The 19256-nt window shown below is 36.2% G+C and overlaps 1 protein-coding gene across 1 annotated transcript in view; it reads right to left on the minus strand.

Annotated features, from left to right (window-relative positions):
• The window catches only part of IFT57 (intraflagellar transport 57), a gene marked incomplete at its 3' end in the record, with an annotated part of 67055 nt that extends 48342 nt beyond the window's left edge, over positions 1-18713 (minus strand). The window contains exons 1-5 of the mRNA XM_080696138.1: positions 18370-18713; positions 16263-16425; positions 15434-15552; positions 12235-12325; positions 5638-5706 (exon numbers count right to left, since the gene is read on the minus strand). Coding sequence (XP_080552264.1) covers positions 5638-5706; positions 12235-12325; positions 15434-15552; positions 16263-16425; positions 18370-18581 — 654 coding nt within the window. The 5' untranslated portion in view covers positions 18582-18713. The remainder of the gene's footprint in view (positions 1-5637; positions 5707-12234; positions 12326-15433; positions 15553-16262; positions 16426-18369) is intronic.
• Positions 18714-19256: the final 543 nt, after the last annotated feature.

The following is a 19256-nucleotide window of genomic DNA, read 5'->3' on the forward strand; positions in this document are numbered from 1 at the left end:
CTTACTCAAAAATACTCATGGCAATCTAGGGGCTTATTTGTTGAGGGATTAAGGCCTTTTCTAGTCTCCTCCTGCATATAAAAATGTTGGTAACTAATTCCAGTCTCTAGGAAAGATGACAGATCATACAAAATAAGAAGTGGGGAACAAATTCACATTTTAATGCCAGCACCATGTCAAGTGCTGTTCGTGTTAGGTTACTTTGCACTCAAAACAAGCCTAGGTATAATTAATTGTGTCCCCATATTTCAGATAAGGCAGAACCATAGAGAAGTTAATTAACTTGCTATGGTCGTATAGTTAAGTGAGATAGTTAGGATTTTGTTTCAGGCTGTTCTTTTGGCCATAACATCTACTTTGCAGGTCTACGGACTTGGATCTAGAAGGGACCTTGGGAAGTCCTTGCTTCCTATTCCATATTACACCCACCATGAAATAAGGATCTCTTTTATTTCAAGTGTAGATTAAAAAGCTACACTAAAGATAAAGCAAAACTGCCCTTTATACCCCATGAGCTCTGCTGTTAGTGCCTCCTTAGAGCAGGGAGATCCAGAGCTTTTTTCTCTAGTCCACATGTCCTATTCACCTCCAGATGTATAACTTATGGGTGGAAGTGCAGGGTGGTTACCAGAGAAATAAAAGAATTTATTCAGTCATAACGTGTTCCAAAACACTCAAACATGAGGCGTTTGAGTAATTTCTCCTGTGAAATACCAACTATAGCCTCTCTCAACACACACAGGTGTCCTAACCACTAACATATTTTTAAAAGGGAGAAGAAAAAACATGTTTCCCAAGCAAGAATCAGAATTGATGGTAATCTATAGAGCAAGCAATAATGTAAAACAGTCCCCTCCCACCCCCTATATTACTCAGAAAGGACATTTTTGTCTAGAAAGTATAAATCTTATGTAAAAAGGAAGAAAAAGTGTTTAATATATTAATCCAAGCAGAACCATCTTCTTCCCTTCTTTGATTACAATATTGAAAGCTTGCCTAGATGACATTCCAAAACTGAAGTGACATTTTATTCTAAGCACTTATTTTTATTTCTTTTCAGCTTTTGCTTTTGAAGCTAAAAAAGTCTCTCATTCTTGGTACAATGAGTTTTGAGAGGTTTTTTTTTTTTTTTTGCTAAGTAATTAAAAACCAATTGTGTTTAAAACCTTTTGAAATACTTGGTTTTATGCTGTATAACTCAGGATTTGGTTTCTAAAACCTCAAATTTAGCATCTCAAGGAAGAATAGTATCTATGGCATGTTTGAAAAAATGTTTTGAAATGAAGTGATGGGCACTTAAAAATAGAATTCAGAAGGCGCACAGCTCCCTCTCATCTTTTTTTTTTTTTTACTGGGGAGAATGACACATCTGCGGTATGCTGCCAGAACACTTGCTGTGATTCTGTTGAGTTTCACAATGGAGAGGGGAGCCACAAAGACCACTCACAATATAGCAGAGGCACAGGAATGCACTGGCAGTTGTCCCAATTGATATACTCTACTTGGAAATGACCATCTTGCAAAGACCTTGCCACCAGAGCCTCCTTTCCTCTCAATCCTACCCCTATCTCTGAGTGTCTTACAGTACCCCTAACCATCACAAGTCCTGCCTGATTGCTAGAGCTTTAATTTAGCAATGGGATCAACCCCAGGCCACTCTCCAGGTAACTTTGGTTAAATTTCAGATTTCAGGAACACAGAGGTATTAGAGAAGTATACAGAATGTAATTCTGTGGGCTAGCCTTGAAGTCTAGTATCCATTCATGTCCTCCTTCTATCAAAGACTCTCAAAATTTAAATAATTAACCTACAGATGAAATTCTGGAAGAAGATAAAATTCACATTAATTGCAGTTGTTTCCTGAAAAGTATTATGTTTGACAAAATCATAATTGGGGTAGAAAAATTATAGGAGAAAATCACACAATAAGAAATGGTTTCAAATATATATTTTTCAATCTCAAATTAAATGAATGTTCTGAAAAGAACCTATTTCCAAAACAAACCAATTTCGTCACTGTAAGCTTTGGTGAACAACAGGAAGAACCTTCTTTTTTTTATCATAGCTCATAAAACACCACTATATCTATGTTGCAGTCTGCTAGGTTGTCATTTAAAAGTTTAATCACGTTTCTTCACAAATTTTTCAAAGTAGTAGTTATAGGCTTCAAATATCCTGTAGTATTAAAGAAGATGGCTCATCAGGTCCTGTTTCGAGGAAGAACTTGCTGCCAGGTTGCAGTGAATGTGACCCGCAGACAGCTTCCTGTTGTCAGCTCCCTCAGGGCCTCTCACCTGCAAGTGTGCTTCCCCAGGTATCCTGCTTCCAGGAACTGTGCACAGCAGGCAATACTTACTCCAGAGCTCCTCGCCAGCTCGGCTAAGTCTTTGCCAGGCCTGCCTCACAACTCTGGTCAACCTCTGCCCAATCCTGCTTTTTATCCCCTTCCTTTCACAGGTGTCTATTTCCTAACTAAATGTCTGAGCCCTAACTAAATGTCTGTTTCCAGAGAACACAACCTGTGACAGGTCTTTTTCATTTGTATTTGTCTTGTTTCATTTTATCACATCTCAGGAAAATTCTTGTATACACCAGACTCCTGGAATTATCATGGTATTTGAGAGCATACTTTTCAGGGTCTAGATTTCACTTTATATAATAAAAGAAGAAATTTTTGCAGAATTTCCCCCGTGTCTTCTACATGATACATAGAAGAGGAAATAATTATTGTCAAAAAGTTATTTTCTCTGTGAAGATTAAGCTACATATTCCCTATAAAATAACAAATATAGAATAGCATACATTCAGGCACATGTGAAAAAAGCAGCAAAAAAAATCTCCTGCTCTAGAGAAGTTTGCATTCTGTCACTGGAGACACACAATAAAAAGATCAGTAATTAATGCAATACAATCTAATACCAGGGTATGTGTAGCAGAGTACAGCAGGTAAGAGGAGAGTCAACAGAAACAGCCACTGTTTTAAAAGCAATTAGGAAAGGACCACTGCAATCCACAGGCTGGGCTTGCACAGTCACATACGCGTTTAGTAAGTCAGTTTCCATGACAGTATGCATCATCTTGCTCTAGTGAAGAATTTATCACGTTCAATTTTACTAAAATGAGAATTCTTCTGCATTGAGTCCACCTGCTGCATGAAACAAAATTTTAAATCTACCTAACCTATATAGCAATTCTGTCTTGGGGAAAGAGCAGCCTGAGCCATCATAAGCTGGAGTCAGACACAGCTGTCTCAGGCAGATGGCTTTAGTGGGCAATATTATAAACCTGCCAGACTTTTTAAAATATGAAAGGTTTTTCTGTCTCATTAGTACTTCATGGTTGACCATCCACAAACACCTGGTATCCAGATTTCATCCTCTTGTGAAAATGTAACCAGTTTTCACTCTTAAGGCTATATATTATGTAATCTTTGTCCAAAGTATCCAATACTTAGATTATCTATAAAGGCACATGTAGGAAGAAAATCTTTGCCCAGATATCTGAATTGAGATGAAAAACTGAAATCAGGACCAACAGGGACTTGCAATTGTAGTAGAGACAAATCAGATAACTTAAGTCCTTTCCAATACCCATACTGCTTTGTCCACAGGGAATCCCAGACCTTCAAAAATCTCTATTATACCATCAATAGAGGAGTTAATAAAACAAATGACAGTCTCTTTCTGAGAAGAACGGTGGATGCATTTCTCTTCTGTTTTTCTTGTCATACTTTAGGAGCAATTTGTCACCATCACCTTCAATACATATATGAACCTAACACCACAGTATACTTGTTCAAGAGATGAATCAAACCATATGTACCTTGTCATACCATTATTATGAAGTAGAGAAAAGAACAAAGACCAATAGATTTGGAGTATGGAGAGAGAGTTCAAATTGAAGAATTATAATTTATTAGCTTTTAAAAAGATTAAGCTGATTGTCGGGGGTGGTGGCGCACGCTTGTAATCCCCGCGCTTGGAAGGCAAAGACAGGAGGATCGTGCAGGTTCGAAGCTAGCCGTGCTGGCTTAAGAGACCCTGTTTCCAAATAAAAAAGTATAAAAATAGGTTTAGGAGTGTAGCACGGAGGTAGAAGGGTTTCCAAGAACCCCAGTACCACCAAAAAACAAACAAACAAACAAAAAACATTAAGCTGTTCCAAGATTATAAATTTTAGTGTTTATATTTGCAGGAAAGAGATAATATCCAAATACCTCACAAAATCAGTAAAAGGAAGTGTTTTAAAGTAATTCGAAAACTACAAAATGATCTGCAAAGTAAGGTATTGCTGGCTGGGATTTGTTTGGATTTATTTATTTATTTAATTTATTTTTGTATTTTTTGGTGGTACTGGGGATAGAACCCTTCTACCTCCAGGCAACACTCCCAGATCTTTTTTCTAAGTAACAGATTTTATAATTCTTCACATGTAATAACTTCTTTAATCTTTAAAAATTTATGAAAAGGGTAATATTTTATTTCATTTTACAGATAAGAGATTATGAAGGCATAAGAAGTTTTTAAACTTTGCCAAGGTTGGAATCCTGATAAATATTAAATTTGAGTCATACATTAGCAAGTTAGCTACAATGTCACATTCATCTCATGCTGGGGAATGGCCACACACACAACTAACAACAACTAATAAATATTAAAAATATTAAGGCAGTAAACAAATAAAGAAATCTTGAAGTAGGGTAGTCAAAGATGTCTTCATGATATAAAACCAAAACTATATCCAAAGTTATGTTTTAAGAATTCAGGCAAGAAATACTAAATAAGGGGCAAATAAGAAGATATTATATATGTACTGTTTTGAGAGTGCATAGGTATATACTTTATTGAAACATGGTATAGACATAGAAAAGTGCAAATATCCCATATGTACATTTCAAATATCTCACTGGAAGTGTCCTCTTCTATAGATTGGATTTGTTTCATAATTTTAAAATGAAGCAGCTAGGCATGGTGTCGCACACTTGTACTCCCAGCATTTGTAAAGCTGAACAGAAGGATCAGGGTTTGCAGGCAGCCTCAGCTACTTAGTGAAGCCCTTTGCAACACAGTGAGACCCTGTTTCAAAATAAAGAATAAAAAATAGGGCTGAGGGTGTAGCTCAGAGGTAGAATGTCCCTGGGTTCCATCCCTATACTGCCAAAAAAATAAGAAAATAAACAATTTTTTTAAAAATGAAGCAAAAAATAAAAACTGTCTTAAAGGAATATCTGACTACCTATTCATTTATCAGCCTTAATATGATCTAGTAAAATAATTACAATTTAAATATTTTCCTATAGTTAAGATGACTCAATTCTGGTCTATCTGAACAGAAAATAACTTGAAATGGAATAACTTAATGTCTTTCCATAATAAAAATGCCACAAGGCAAATGAATGATTTTCATTTTCCATGAGAGGCACTGTCTTGACTTTCCATGGTACAGACTGAAGCTGCCTCATTTGTCCCTCTGGGTTTTTATATTTGCTATAATCATAACATTTTATACATAGGGAAACAATTTTCAGAGCTACTTTTCAAGTAACACACAAAATAGCATCTGACAATGGTTTCTACTCATTTAAATTTCCAGCAGAATACATGCTTCTTGGTCTTGTACGTATCCAATGAAACTTACCATACGATAGGTCTGGGCCTTTAAAACGTTGAGATCAATAAAGTTTTCTTCATTATCTGTCTCCTCTTCCTTAGGAAAAAAAATTGACAAAAAATTATAACTTAATAATATATTTCCAGCTTTCACGTACTAAGCTATAAGCTTGATACAAAGACTAACACAGTAAAGCCTATGTAAAAACCTTACAAACACATGAGTAAAGTAGGCCACAATATTAAGAGCTCATGTGTTCTTTTCATTTTAGTTTTGATGATGCCTTTTTTTTAAACAGGTCCGAGGATGAATCCAGGGCATTTGGCCTCCAAGCTACACCCCCTGCCCTATTGTTATTCTTTATTTTGAAACAGGGTCTCACTAAGTTGTGGAGGGCTTCACTAAGTAGCTGAGGCTGTCCGCCAACTGTGATCCTCCGGTCTCAGCCTCCCGAATGCTGGGATTACAAGCGTGCGCCACCACGCCTGGCTTGATGATGACATTTAAATAGGATCGTCTTTGCAGCTACTGAGAAAAAAATAAAAAAGGGAGGGGAAGGAAAGCAGCCATTGTTGATGAACTATGAATAAACATAAAAAGAGAAGAAACGGCTCCAAGTGGAACATCCAAAATAAGTAGTGAAGGGAGTTTTGGGAAATTTGAGCAACATAACTGAAATGGATGAAAATGAATGGCTGACAAAAATAAAATGGTCTCACTTGCTCTGGGGACTAATCACGCTGATGTGTATTCTTTCTATTTCTTATATGCCCAAGCTTGACAAGAGAGTGTTACCAGGCCCCTGGATTTTACATCTATTTAACAGGATATTTCAGATGAATTTCAGGCTGGTCCTGATCTTGATGAACTGATTCTGGGGACTGTGGGTATGAAGAGACCTTTTGTGAGGCTGTCTCTTCCCTAAGATATATGGGGTCTCAGCTGATTGTATGAGGGTATAGAAGAAACCATGAGCTTCCTTTTTCCTTTAAATGTCTCTGTGGTGATAAGTGACATAGTAGGTAAAATAATTTTAACAAGAATATTCTAATCTTAAGGACATGGAAATAAAGCCAATAGAACTTGTTCCTACTAGTCCTACAATACTGTAAATATATAAACAAACCAATATTAGTTTGCATATGTAGAACTGCTCAAAGCTGCGGTGATAGATTTCAAAGATAATCCTCACCTTCAAAACTTTACAAACATGTCAAACAGTGTTTCTCAAGGTGTGGTTCTGAGACCATCAGCAGTAGCAGGATCCCCTGAGATCTTGTGAGATTACAAATTCTAAGGGTTTGTCCCAGGGCTCTTCAGAAACTCTTGAAGTGGAGCCACTAAAGTAAGATGCGAGAGCTAGACTAAGCCTTGGAGTACTGGGACAATTTTAGTGAAATATGAAAAAATATAAATGAAGATCCTATATTCAAGTGACATTTGTTTTTCTTAGGATGGGGAATCATAGGGCACAAGGTGCAGACAAAACTGATCTGGTTACATTTTAAGTCTGAAGCATATATTCACAATTTTGAAAAGTGGCTTATTCTATTCTGTTTTGTACTACTCAACAACCAAAGTAAATGATTAAAATGCCAATGGCTCAATGCCTATGAAAAAAGTTTATGCTTTCTTTATAATAACCTAATCAGTACTATTTGCATAAATGATCAATAAAATAATTGTTAAATTGCATTGCATAGTAATAAGCAAAAAGCTTTAATAGCAGGCATTAGAATGAATCAGAATCTAATATATTGTGTTGTTTCTCTCATAGCCAGGATTCATGGATCCAGAAATCAAAGGATGGAAATGGGAATGACACCACTCCCTATTCCTAGTAGCCCACTAGCAAAACTTTTACTTCCTTTCCAGTGACCTTGTTTTCTGCTGGCCTAGATGTCTTAGTTTCACATGGAAGAATGCTTCCACTAGGGGATAAACAGTGACTCCACTGAACTAGAAGTGAACACTGCTACCTGGCTTCTTAGAGTTCCTTACACCTTTGCAACAACAGAGAGGGGAATTACTGGGCAGGCTGGCATTCCTTATCTAGAGACCAAGGGAAAAGTGGACTACTATTCTATAATGTAGGTAAGAAGTGTACAGTTGAAATACAGGAGATCCTTTAGTGTCCCTTAGGATTACCATCCCTTGTGATTAAAGACAATGAAAAACTGCATCCCAATCTAAGCAAGATTTCTAATGGCTCAAACCCTTCAAGAATGGGATTCCCCACCTAGCAAAGAACCAAATCACCTGAGGTATCTGCTGAAGGCAAAGGAAATACAGAATGAGTAGTGAAAGAAGGTAGTTATAAATATTAGCTAAACAATGTCACCAGTTAAAGAAATAAGGATTATCTGAGTATTTCCTGACTTTGTTATGAATATTATTTGTATGCAAATACTTTTGCTTTATTCCTTCTCCTATATTTTCATAATGTAACATAAGATATATTGATTTTATATCACAGTACTTAAATGTTGATAATTTTACAATGTGGGTGGGCCTCATTTAATCAGGTAAAAGTCTAAATAGAACAAAATACTAAGAGAGAATTGCTCTTTCTACAAGTCTTTGAAACTAGAAATTAGTCTTGACTTAAGAGTCACACTGAAGCTTACTTATATCATCAGCTTGGCTCTCCTGGTTCTAAAGTCTTCCTATCCAAACTTGAACTGCACCATCAGCTCCTCTGGGCTTACAGCTTGACAAATTCAGATCTTGAGATTTCTCCACCTCCATAACCACATGAGCCAATTATTTACAATCACTCTACATAGACTGTATGTGTGTGTGCTTGTGCATGTGTGTGCATGTACATATGCGTGTATGTGTGTCCTTTTGCCTCTGTGTCTCTGGAGAACCCAGACTAATACAAAGGAAAAAGATTTAAGTTACTATCAGTAAAAGAGCACTCAAAATGAGTCCAGACACAAACAGGCTAGAAAAATGTCTAATCTCAGTAATTCAGAAGGCACAATTTTCTGCCATTTCTTTTTCTAATTTGCATTTCCATACTTCTATTACTGCCAATTACTAAGGATATAATAACATAAAGCAGGTGAAAATATTCCTTGTCATGACTTCTTTTACTATTTTACATTTATCAGTGTATCTCATTTTGATTTGACCAGTTTAAAACTGAGAGTTTCTAGATGACCATAGTAGAACTTTGACTGCTAGAAATGATCTTCACCAGCCAGGCTGGTGGTGCAGGTTTGTAATCCCAGCATTTGGGAGATTGAGACCAGAGGATTGTGGTTTGCGGACAACCTCAGCTACTTGGTGAGGCCCTCTGCAACTTAATGAGACCCTGTTTTAAAATAAAGAATAAAAAATAGGGCAGGGAGTGTAGCTCGGAGGTCAAATGCCCCTGAATTCCATCCCCAGAACCCCCATCCCCCTCCAAAAAAAAAAAAAAAGAATCTTCACCACCCTTGAGCCACCTGACAGACTCTGGCAACTGGGTCAATATGCCACCATCAAAAGGCTCTTTGGCACTAAATCAGATCACTTTACAAGAAGAATGGGAGAAGAGAGAGCCTCTTGGAATAAAATGATAGGAAGAAAGAACATAAAAAATTCAAAAGACATGACACAAAGGAACAAAGAGCTGTAGTGGCAACTCCTTTGAGGAAGGCCTTCATCTTGGTCTTATGGTAAGTATTTCATGGCTGGGAAATGTTAAAAGGTTTCTTTCTAGTTCTCTAAATTTATAGATCCAATAATGCTGTGTTGAACTTTTATAGTTTTATTGGTGCACTGGTAAAGATGTGGGGAAATAGAAACTCGTATACACTATTGGCAGGATTTCAAATTTGTACTAATTTGGAAATCATTGTAGAGATTCCCAAACTGGGAATGGGTCTATCATATGATCCAGCTAGACCACTCCCAGTTATCTTTCCAAAGGAACTGAAATCAGAAAACTATAGTAATATATACATATCCATGTTTATAGCAACATAATTCACAATAGCCAAATTATGGAACCAACCTAGGTGTCCATCAACAAATGAATGAATTACAAAATTGTGGGATATACGTACAATATAATTCTCTTCAGCTATGAAGAAGAACAAAATTGTGTCCTTTCTAAGAAAGTGGAAGGACCTGGAGAACATGTTAAGTGAGATTAGCCAGTCACAGAAAGTGAAGGGTTATATGTTTTCTCTCATATGCTGAAGCTAGGGAGTTATTAGGATACCACAGAGACTTTAGATAATAGAGGAGAAACCCTGGTGGAGCCAGAGAAATGGTCTAGGGGAAGATGGGGTGCAGAGGGAGGATCAGGGGAGGAATCGGTTCCGTGGACATTATGTACATGTGGTAATACCAATGACAATCTCAATGCCCTATTTGGACTTTAAAGAATTCCTAGTAAGAAAATATCTATAATTTCTAAAAGTTACATACCAACATATTGACAGATTTAATGAAAATGTTTAATGAAAGCCTACTATGTACCAGAACCTGCACAATAAACTGAAGATACACAGCAAAATTAGACATGCTTTCTGCCCTCACAGATTCTTTTCCCACAAATGAGCAGGTATTTTTCCTACCCCCTAACTAGTACTTTTGAGTTGCATGTCTTTGAAATTAAATGTTGGTGTACTAGGAACAGGTGTCTGTCAATATAGTTTTTGCTCTGACATTCTAAAACACATTAAAAATATATCTTTTAAACTAACCAGCTCCATAATGGTCTTTTTCCTTCTATAATTATGTCATCATCTTTATGCATGGTATACTGCTTTAAAATACTTGTTAAGCATTTTGAATTGTTGAAAAGTCATCCATAATGCATTTATTTATTTATTTATTTATTTATTTATTTATTTATTTATTGCAGTACTGGGGGTGGAACCCAGAGACATTCTACCTTCGAGCTACAGCCCCAGCCCTATTTTTTATTCTTTATTTTGAAACAGGGTCTCACTGAATTGCAAAGTAGTAGCTGAGGCTGTCTTTGAACCTGGATCCTCCTGTCTCAGACTCCCAAATGCTGGGATTACAAGTGTGAGCCACAACTCCTGGCCCCATTTATGATTAATGTTATCTATTGGTATTATTTTAATTTTTAAATATTTTACATAGTTGAGATCATGATAAATTTATAATCTTTTTCTCAGTTAATTTTATAACAAAGTAAAATATAAATTATCAGCCCAAATTACTAATGTTTCTTTGTAAATAACCTTTAATGGCTAGATACTATCCTATTTGGATATAGTCTAATTAATCTTATGGTTATTTTTAGCATTTTATATTAAAATAATTCAGTGGTTAACACTTTGGTAGTACCTACTAATTTAAGCTGAAATACAGAATACATTTATTATCTATTAACTTAAAAATGACCTAAAAATTTCAATTGTTTTTTTGTAGCAAAATACTACATAAAGTTGCTTTTTCCACTACCTCTGTTTCAGATTAGAAGTATACCTGCTAAAACATTGGGGTCAATCCATTTCTAGTTCTGATAATTTTCTTGGGTAAAAGCTCTTTTGTGCATTTCATCTTATTAGCCTAATCTGTTGTAGACACTTGATCATTTAGCTTCTACAATGGATAGGATGTTAAGCATAGAAAAGGTGCAGACAGCCGGGCGTGGTGGTAATCCCTGCGCTTAGGAGGCGGCGACAGAAGTATTGGGCAGGTTCGAAGCCAGTCGTGCTGGCTTAAGAGACCCTGTTTCCAAATAAAAAAAAGTATAAAAATAGGTCTGGGAGTGTAACCCGGAGGTAGAAGGGTTTCCAGGAACCCCAGTACCACACACACACACACACACAAAAGGTGCAGACACTGCAGAACAAATAATGTTGGTTACTCAAAAGCATTTAAAAGAAAATTCCTGTAGATAGTACTCAGCCTAATTGGTGAAACAAAGGGATTTCTTGGAAATGAATGATATTATTATGAAGTGGAATGTATTAATACTAAATTATTATTCTGTTTTAAAGTCTGTTAGTCATAGTCTAATCAAGATCCCGAATGGTTGTTAATAATATATTGACTCATATAAGTAGTGGTATACGCTCCCCTTTACATTTTAGAACCTCTGCTAAGACACAGAACATCAAGAGCTACATATTTTCTCTCATATGTGAAAGCAAGAGAGAAAACAGGAAAGAAAAGGGACCTCATGAAAAGACAGATCATTAGAGTAGTGGAAGGGATTGGGAAGGAGGAAGAGAGGAAAAGGGAGTTTTGAGGGAGGAAATAGACCAAATAATATTATGTGCATATATGAATATATCACTATGACTCTCATGATCATGAACGGAGAAGGAAGAGGCAGGGAAGGAATGTAGTGTGGGGAAGGAAATAAACCAAGTGATAATGAGTGCATATATGAATATACTACTATAAATTTCACATGATATATAATTACAACGCATTGATAAAAAAAAATTTAAAAAAGAACCTCTGCTACAATTCATTAGAGAATACTTAACCAAAGGTTCAAATAAGTAACTTAGCACTGTAGTTGAAAGATTTTTTTCCTCTAGAAACAATAAAAACTATATTTCAGAAAATGAAAGTCTGAGAGACTGAAGAGAAAGGATGGAACCCAAAGGTGAAAATGAACAGAAATTTCAGTCTTATACATACCACAAATTCTTCATCCACTTTATTTAATGTTAATTCTGCATCATCTTCTGGGACAGTTTCTTCTTCTAATTCTTCCATTGGGTATGATGGCCTAAAATAATAAGGCTCAATATGAGAGTTTTTAAAAAATTTTAGTAAGATAAGGTATTATGGAAATATTCAAGATTTCTTCCACATGAGAGCTTGTCTTTTTTGCCCTGCTTCCATATTCATTGTTAAATGTTTCATGTATTTATTTATTTATATAAAAATGTGTTTATTTATATAAACTTTATGTGTAAAAAAGCAACGTTGTTTATATTCAAACTTACAAAAATTAGCTTAGTTATGCTTAAAAAACGAGACATTATACATATTGTCATCCAACCTACATTCCTCACCTACCAATACACCACATTTAAGTACACATGTCTTTCTTTTACACATCTGCGCTATATTCCAGGGAACAGAAGTACCACAATTAAACTGGCTATGACTTAACAGACTGACTGTTTCTACTAGAAAATATTTTATCTACTAGATAAGTTTTTTAGTAGACAATATTAAAAATCATCTTTGTATATTTATCCTTATGTTTATCATTTATAATAAATTTGTATATGTAGAATGGCTGTATCAACCACTTTTCAAATGTTATTGTTTTGCTAGATATTGCCAAAATTGGCTTCCAAAATGTTACCCTAATTTACACTCCCAACAATAGTAAAGGACAATATCTCTGTTGCCATATGTTTATCAACATAATATAAACATTTTAATCTTTTCCAATCAACCAAGTGCAAAAACTGTCATTCTTGTCTTTTTAATTGCATTTCTTTGGCATAAGAGTGGTAGAACATGTTTTCATATTTTGATTGGCTATTCTGTTTTTTTCCTTCAGTGAAATACCCAATTATGCTCTTTGCCCTTTTCCTCTGTATAAATTAAGAAAATGAATGTTTTGCCTAATTGTGTTAAAATAGCATCTTTAGTTTATTATTTATAATCTTGGCCACTCCAGACTGTTATATTTATTAGATAAATTTGCCAATCTTCTCTTGAACAGATTCAAGATTTAACATAATACACGTGAGACATTCCTTCAGACTGCATCCTTTAAAAACCTATGGTCTTTTAGTATTCCTAATTTTATTTTTCACACATTCATTCTTTGATCAATTTGAAGTTTACTCTTATATAGATAATGAGGTTTAGCCTTACATCCAAAATCTAATTAATGGTTCTAACACTAAGCACTAAAAAATTATTTCTCCAAGACCAGTAACATGCATTTTCCCTATTAAAATATTCAAAAATATTTGGGGTTACTTCTGGCAACTTATTTTGAAAATCCATACCTCAGGCATGTTAAATAATATAAAAATTAGTATTAATGAAGAAAAGTGACTTAAAATAAATCAGTCTTAAAGGATAAATTTCCTAATTTTTCATAATTAGAAGAGGTCACAAAGCAATACTTTTCTAGGATTTGTTTGGCATATTTAGATGTGTAACTCTATGTAATTTATATATTTAGCTAATACATTCTCTAACATTTATTAGTTTTTAACACTCTCCCCTGCTTTCTCTTATCTGTGTATACACAGTCTTTGTGAATTATCCAGGTCATGTGCCTAGACCAGAAATAAAATATGCCAAGAAACGAAGGACATGCAAATTCAAATAGTAGTCGATATACAAAAGCTTCTGGTAAAGTTCAAAGACACCTGACTATAGACTTAGTAATTTGTAAGAAATGTCAAACAGAGCAGCACATCTTATAACTTATCTTTTCTTGTAATAGTAAAGTACTATTATGGATCATGTAGCTATTCCTTATATTGTACTAAGTGGTACAATGGATATCAATAATTTCATATGATTCAACCATATGAAAACCTAAGTCAAGAAAGTTTTTAAAGTATGTACTAGCCAGGCCTGGTGGTGCACACTTGTAATCCCCACACTTGGGAGGTGGAGACAGGAGGATGGTTCGTAGTCAGCCTTGCTGGCTTAAGAGACTCTGTTTCCAAATAAATAAAAAATATAAAATAGGTCTGGGAGTGTAGCCCGGAGGTAGAAGGGCTTCCAGGAACCCCAGTACCACAAAAAAAAGTATGTACTAAAGGAAGTAGATCATTTACATGAAAAATATAATTAAATATATATTAAAATATTAACAGGAAGTAATATATACCTCCCTTTCTTTCTTTCTTTCTTTCTTTCTTTCTTTCCTTCTTTTTCTTTCTTTTTTTTTTTTTTTAGTGGTACTAGGTGTGGAACCCAGGAGATTTTCTACCTCCAGGCTATACTCCCAGACCTATTTTATATTTTATTTGGAAACAGGGTCTCACTAAATTGCTAAGAGCCTCACTAAGTAGCTGAGGCTGGCTTTGAACCTGTGCGATCCTCCTGTCTTAGCCTCCCAAGTGCTGGGAGTACAAACATTTGCCAACATGCCCAGCTTATATATACCTCTTTCTATAGAAGGTACTTCTAGTCCAAAACTCACTGCTTGCTTTATTACATAATTGTCTTCCTGATTCTAATCTATCAATATTCCTATTCCTCAATGTTGAAATTTATATCTTCTGATTATAACCTACATAAGTTGGCAGTTTCCAATTTTATTTACTCTGTATATTCAGTTGAACATCTATGATATAACAAGTGTCATGTTAATTGCTATAGAGTACATATGAAATCTGCAGGGTTTCTAGCAAGAATATCTTAGAAATACAAACAAATCTTTCAGTCATAGAAAGAAGCAATAAACAATGTCTAGGAGAATGTCAGGTGACTTCTTTAGTATTATGCTTCCTAGCCACATAGTAAAGGATAAAAATCCTATTTAAAGAACTATATTAATTTCTAGTTTTCCCTTATATCTGTAGCTATCAGTTATTTGTATGCAGGCACCAATAAAATATGCACAAAGACTTTGAAAATTTTTCCTAAATTGAAAGAGATACACTATCACAGTTAAACCTTTAATAATTATACATTCGAATATGGAAAAGGCAAAACAGTATTCACACTGCTTTAAAACTGGTTTTGAAGACAGACATTCTAATTTTGTCTATAATGACTTTTCTTAATCACCTGTGGAATTTTCAATTTAGAACAGTCAATTCTTATCAATTCAATTAAATAGCTCTACACTTGCAGAGTAAATGCTATGCACATAAAATTTTTATTGTCATGGTAAAGTAATAGTTACCTTTTCCAGGTGAAACCAATGTATTTTAATGCTTCTTCGGCTAAACAATCAAGAACATAGCATACATGTTCTCCATAACCTGACTTTAACTTTGAAGGGGGAAAATCTGCAGTTCTTCCCTAAAAAAAAAAAAAAAAAAAAAAGATAATAGGGTATTATTTTGTTAGCAAAAAACTGCCCAATACATGGGTCACTTTTCTATTTTTCTAATGATTTGAAATCATTGTAATTATACTATTTCTTAGAAATCTATCCAACATTAGGAAAAAAGAAGTAAAATGAAGACTTTTATTGTTCAAAGTACTAAATTAAAAGACATTGATCATGTTAAAAAACAGTGAAACTACTAGCTTGGTAATTTTTCTTTGTAACAACCTTGTGAAGGACAGAGTAATTCACTTGTCAAAAATTATAATTGGTAACATTTATGTCAGAAATATCTTATTGCCAGTCCCCAAGAAAAGTCAGAAAGGAAAAGTATAACTGATATTATAGTCTATTAAATCAAAGTCCTTTTAAAAATACAGAATGTTTCAACTTCATAGATTTTTTTTCTTTTAAAGGAAGAACTAACCACACATACATTTAACTCTAAACTTACCATGATTAACAAAAACATTGCTTTGTCTATAAAGAGTATATACTAAATATTTTCAGAAGTGGCATTAATGTTATAATATCAATCATTCTGAGGTTTCTGAAAACAAACTCAGAGATAATTATATATATTCACAGAGGAGTCATCTGAATGGCTAGTATTTGTTAATGACTTGACAATATGAGAATTCCTAAGTTGAGAATATGCAGACAGCAGAGTGTTTACACTTACAAGTGACCGAAGCTCAGATAATATGTTAGATATTGTAGCATTGGGGTCATCATATTCTTGAGGCTGTTCAAAGGGATGTCCTGCTTTGTTAATCAGCCAAGCAGCAAGAGTACAAAACATGTAGAACTGTTCACCAGGGTTGGTAGGAAGAGCAAAATAATGTCTGTTTCAAAACAAGGGAGGACAGAAGAATGTGGAAGAATGCAAATAAGTCTATAATAACTGTCAGGACCAAGGGCAAAATTATCAAAGAATTCCCACTTTCCGAATGACTTTCAAATCAAAAGACATCGATAATTTACTTCTTGAAGTTTCTTGAAGCACATGTTAGAAAACAAAGAATGTAAACTTGCCAATATCACTTTAGTGGTTAATAATTAATGAGTAACCCCTGAAAATGGTATATTGGAATTATGAGAATCTCAGTTTTAAAAAGACCTTAAAGATTATTTTTACTGTTTCTAACCTACTAGCTATGTTAAATGGTTGTTTTCATTTTGGTTGCATATTCAAATAACTGAGGAGCCTATAAAAATATTGCTCCTTGGTCAAACACTGCTAATTCCCTCATCAATGAATTAAATAATTTTTAGGTGTGAAGAACAAGCATATGTATATTTCAAAAGCTTCCTAAACGATTCTAGGGTGTAGGATTAAGAACCTCTGTTACATTCCCAGTTTAACAAACAGTTGTTGACTTTGACTTTTGCTAAATCCTTTACTAAACACAGTCCTATGAGGATCAGTAGGATTTATTCCAATAAATGGTACAGAGAAAACTTGTTAGCAACAACACTCAAGTCATTTTGATTAAAGATCTTATTTTGCTTTTTTCAGTCACCACTGTTATGTTTATAAAGTATTTGTAGCAATTATAGCAATTATAACCACTATCTAAATAATCAGTGGTCAATATTCCTTCGTGTTTCCCATACTTTCTCCTAAAACTAAATATTTTAGAGATAACAAGAAGCTGGGGGGGAAAAGGGCCACTTAGTCCTTCCAGGTATATGCTCATCATGTTTTTAAAGCACTCATCTACCAGCAACTTTTCCTTATCAATTAATACTCCTGGAGGACGCAGGAATGGATGCTGATAGATACTGCAGACCTAGGACAGTAGGTTCTCAAACATTCATGTTCACCAAAATCATCTAAAAAAGGCTTGATAAATTTTGTTTCTAAATTTTCACAGAAGTCTGATGCTGCTGGTCTGGTGATCACACTTTGGACTGGGAAGAAATAACACAGAGATGATATCAACAGTATCTTAATGTCATTTTCTTTTTTAGTTGGACAAAAATAATGCATTTTGGAAAAAATACATTTTTCTTAACACAGAAAATGTTGGCTGTCTGTATTTTCATAGCTAATTCACTTTTAGTAATAATCCCAATCATACCATTCCTATCATGTATTAAACTGAACTATTTTCTCCTCTCTTTTCCTAGTATGGGCTAATGTAGCAGTGTGGACAGTTTACATAAAGCCTACATATCTTGCAATTCAAGTTATTGGAAAAGAGCAATGAGATTAAAATTGTCCAGGAAAATTATTTGAGCCTACCGTTAGACATTTGAAAAAGTACTGTAGATTACTATCTTAATTGTCTCTTGCAGAATTAAATAAACAAAAGTATTAAAGTGAAGGAAAAGCAATGAAGTTTATCTGGCTATCGCTAAGCTAGTCACTGCAGTACAAAGTGCTAGCGGCTCATTACCCTGAGCAACAAATGGCACTTCTTCAGGCTGTTAGGAACTTTTTCCCACCAGAACAAGCGCAGAAGCGCAGGTTCCAAGACAATTCCAACAGTTGTCATTTCATGTTTCTCCACTTCTCAATTTCTAAGAGTGCAGCTAGTGCCAAGGCAGAAGTCTTTTAAACCGTAGCAATTACTCCACACGTTTACTAACTACACATTGTTTACTAGACCTTTCCGCCGCCCCAAAACTTGTTTACTTTCTGAGCTCCGCGCCCTCCCGCTATGGCTCGCATTCGGGGTGAGGAGCCCTCCTGGCCTAGGGAGAGGCAGGAAGGACGCACTAATCCCCGGGGTGGCCTGGCTGGCAGGGCTGGCAGGACCGCAGCCCCAGGCCCGGGCACCCACCTGGACGGGGGCTTCATGTTGCTTTTCCGGAGCAGTTCCTCCTCGTAGCGGAGCAGCTTCAGCTTCTCTACCAAGTCTTCCATCACCACGAACATGTGGTAGGCCGCGCCAGGCCCGCGCTCCACGACCGCTTCCCCGGCCCCTTCGCCGCGAGACCTAGACACCCCATCCTCCAAACCCGACGGCGTGACCACTGCGGCGGCGGCAGCCATGGCGGGACACACGCAAAGAGCCCAGCCGGGGCTCGGCCACAGACCTCCGAGGCCTACGCCGCCCGCGCTGCCGCAGCCGGGACCGCCGCCGCGACCCGTTACTAGGCGACCGCCAGGCAACCGGTCACCAGGGAAACTAGGCCCCGCCTCCTTCCCGCCCTCACGTTTCTTCTAAGTTCCCTCCAACCCGGAGGGCTCACTGGGTGACGTCGCCTCTATCTCCGCCCTGACCCCGCCTCCCGGGAGGAGGTTCCAGCGATAAGCCCCGCCTACCAGGGGGCGGGGCGTTCCGCTCTGCCCTGCTACCCTGACTCCTCTGCTGCTTAAAGGCATAGAAGCGGCGGCTGGGGTTCTGCTGATCTTGCCTGGTGGTATTGGCCAACGTGAGGCTGCTGGACCTGGTGGTTGTGGGCAGCTGAGCGGACATCTGGGTCTAGTGGCAGCAGTTTAAATATTAAAGGCAGTTGAAGACATGCAATATGGCTAAGCTAGTCCACTGATTTCTTTTTCTTTCTTTCTTTCTTTTTTTTTTTGGGTGGGGGGGTGATGGGATTTCACACCAGGAACTAGCTACACTCCTAGCCCCTATTTTAACAGGATCTCACCAAGTTGCTGAGGCTAGCCTTGAACCTGAAGTCTTCTTTTTTATTTTCTCAAAATTGAATGTTTTTATCG

Source organism: Muscardinus avellanarius, assembly GCF_963383645.1.
Source record: "Muscardinus avellanarius genome assembly, chromosome: 5".
In the NCBI taxonomy this organism is placed as follows: domain Eukaryota; kingdom Metazoa; phylum Chordata; class Mammalia; order Rodentia; family Gliridae; genus Muscardinus; species Muscardinus avellanarius.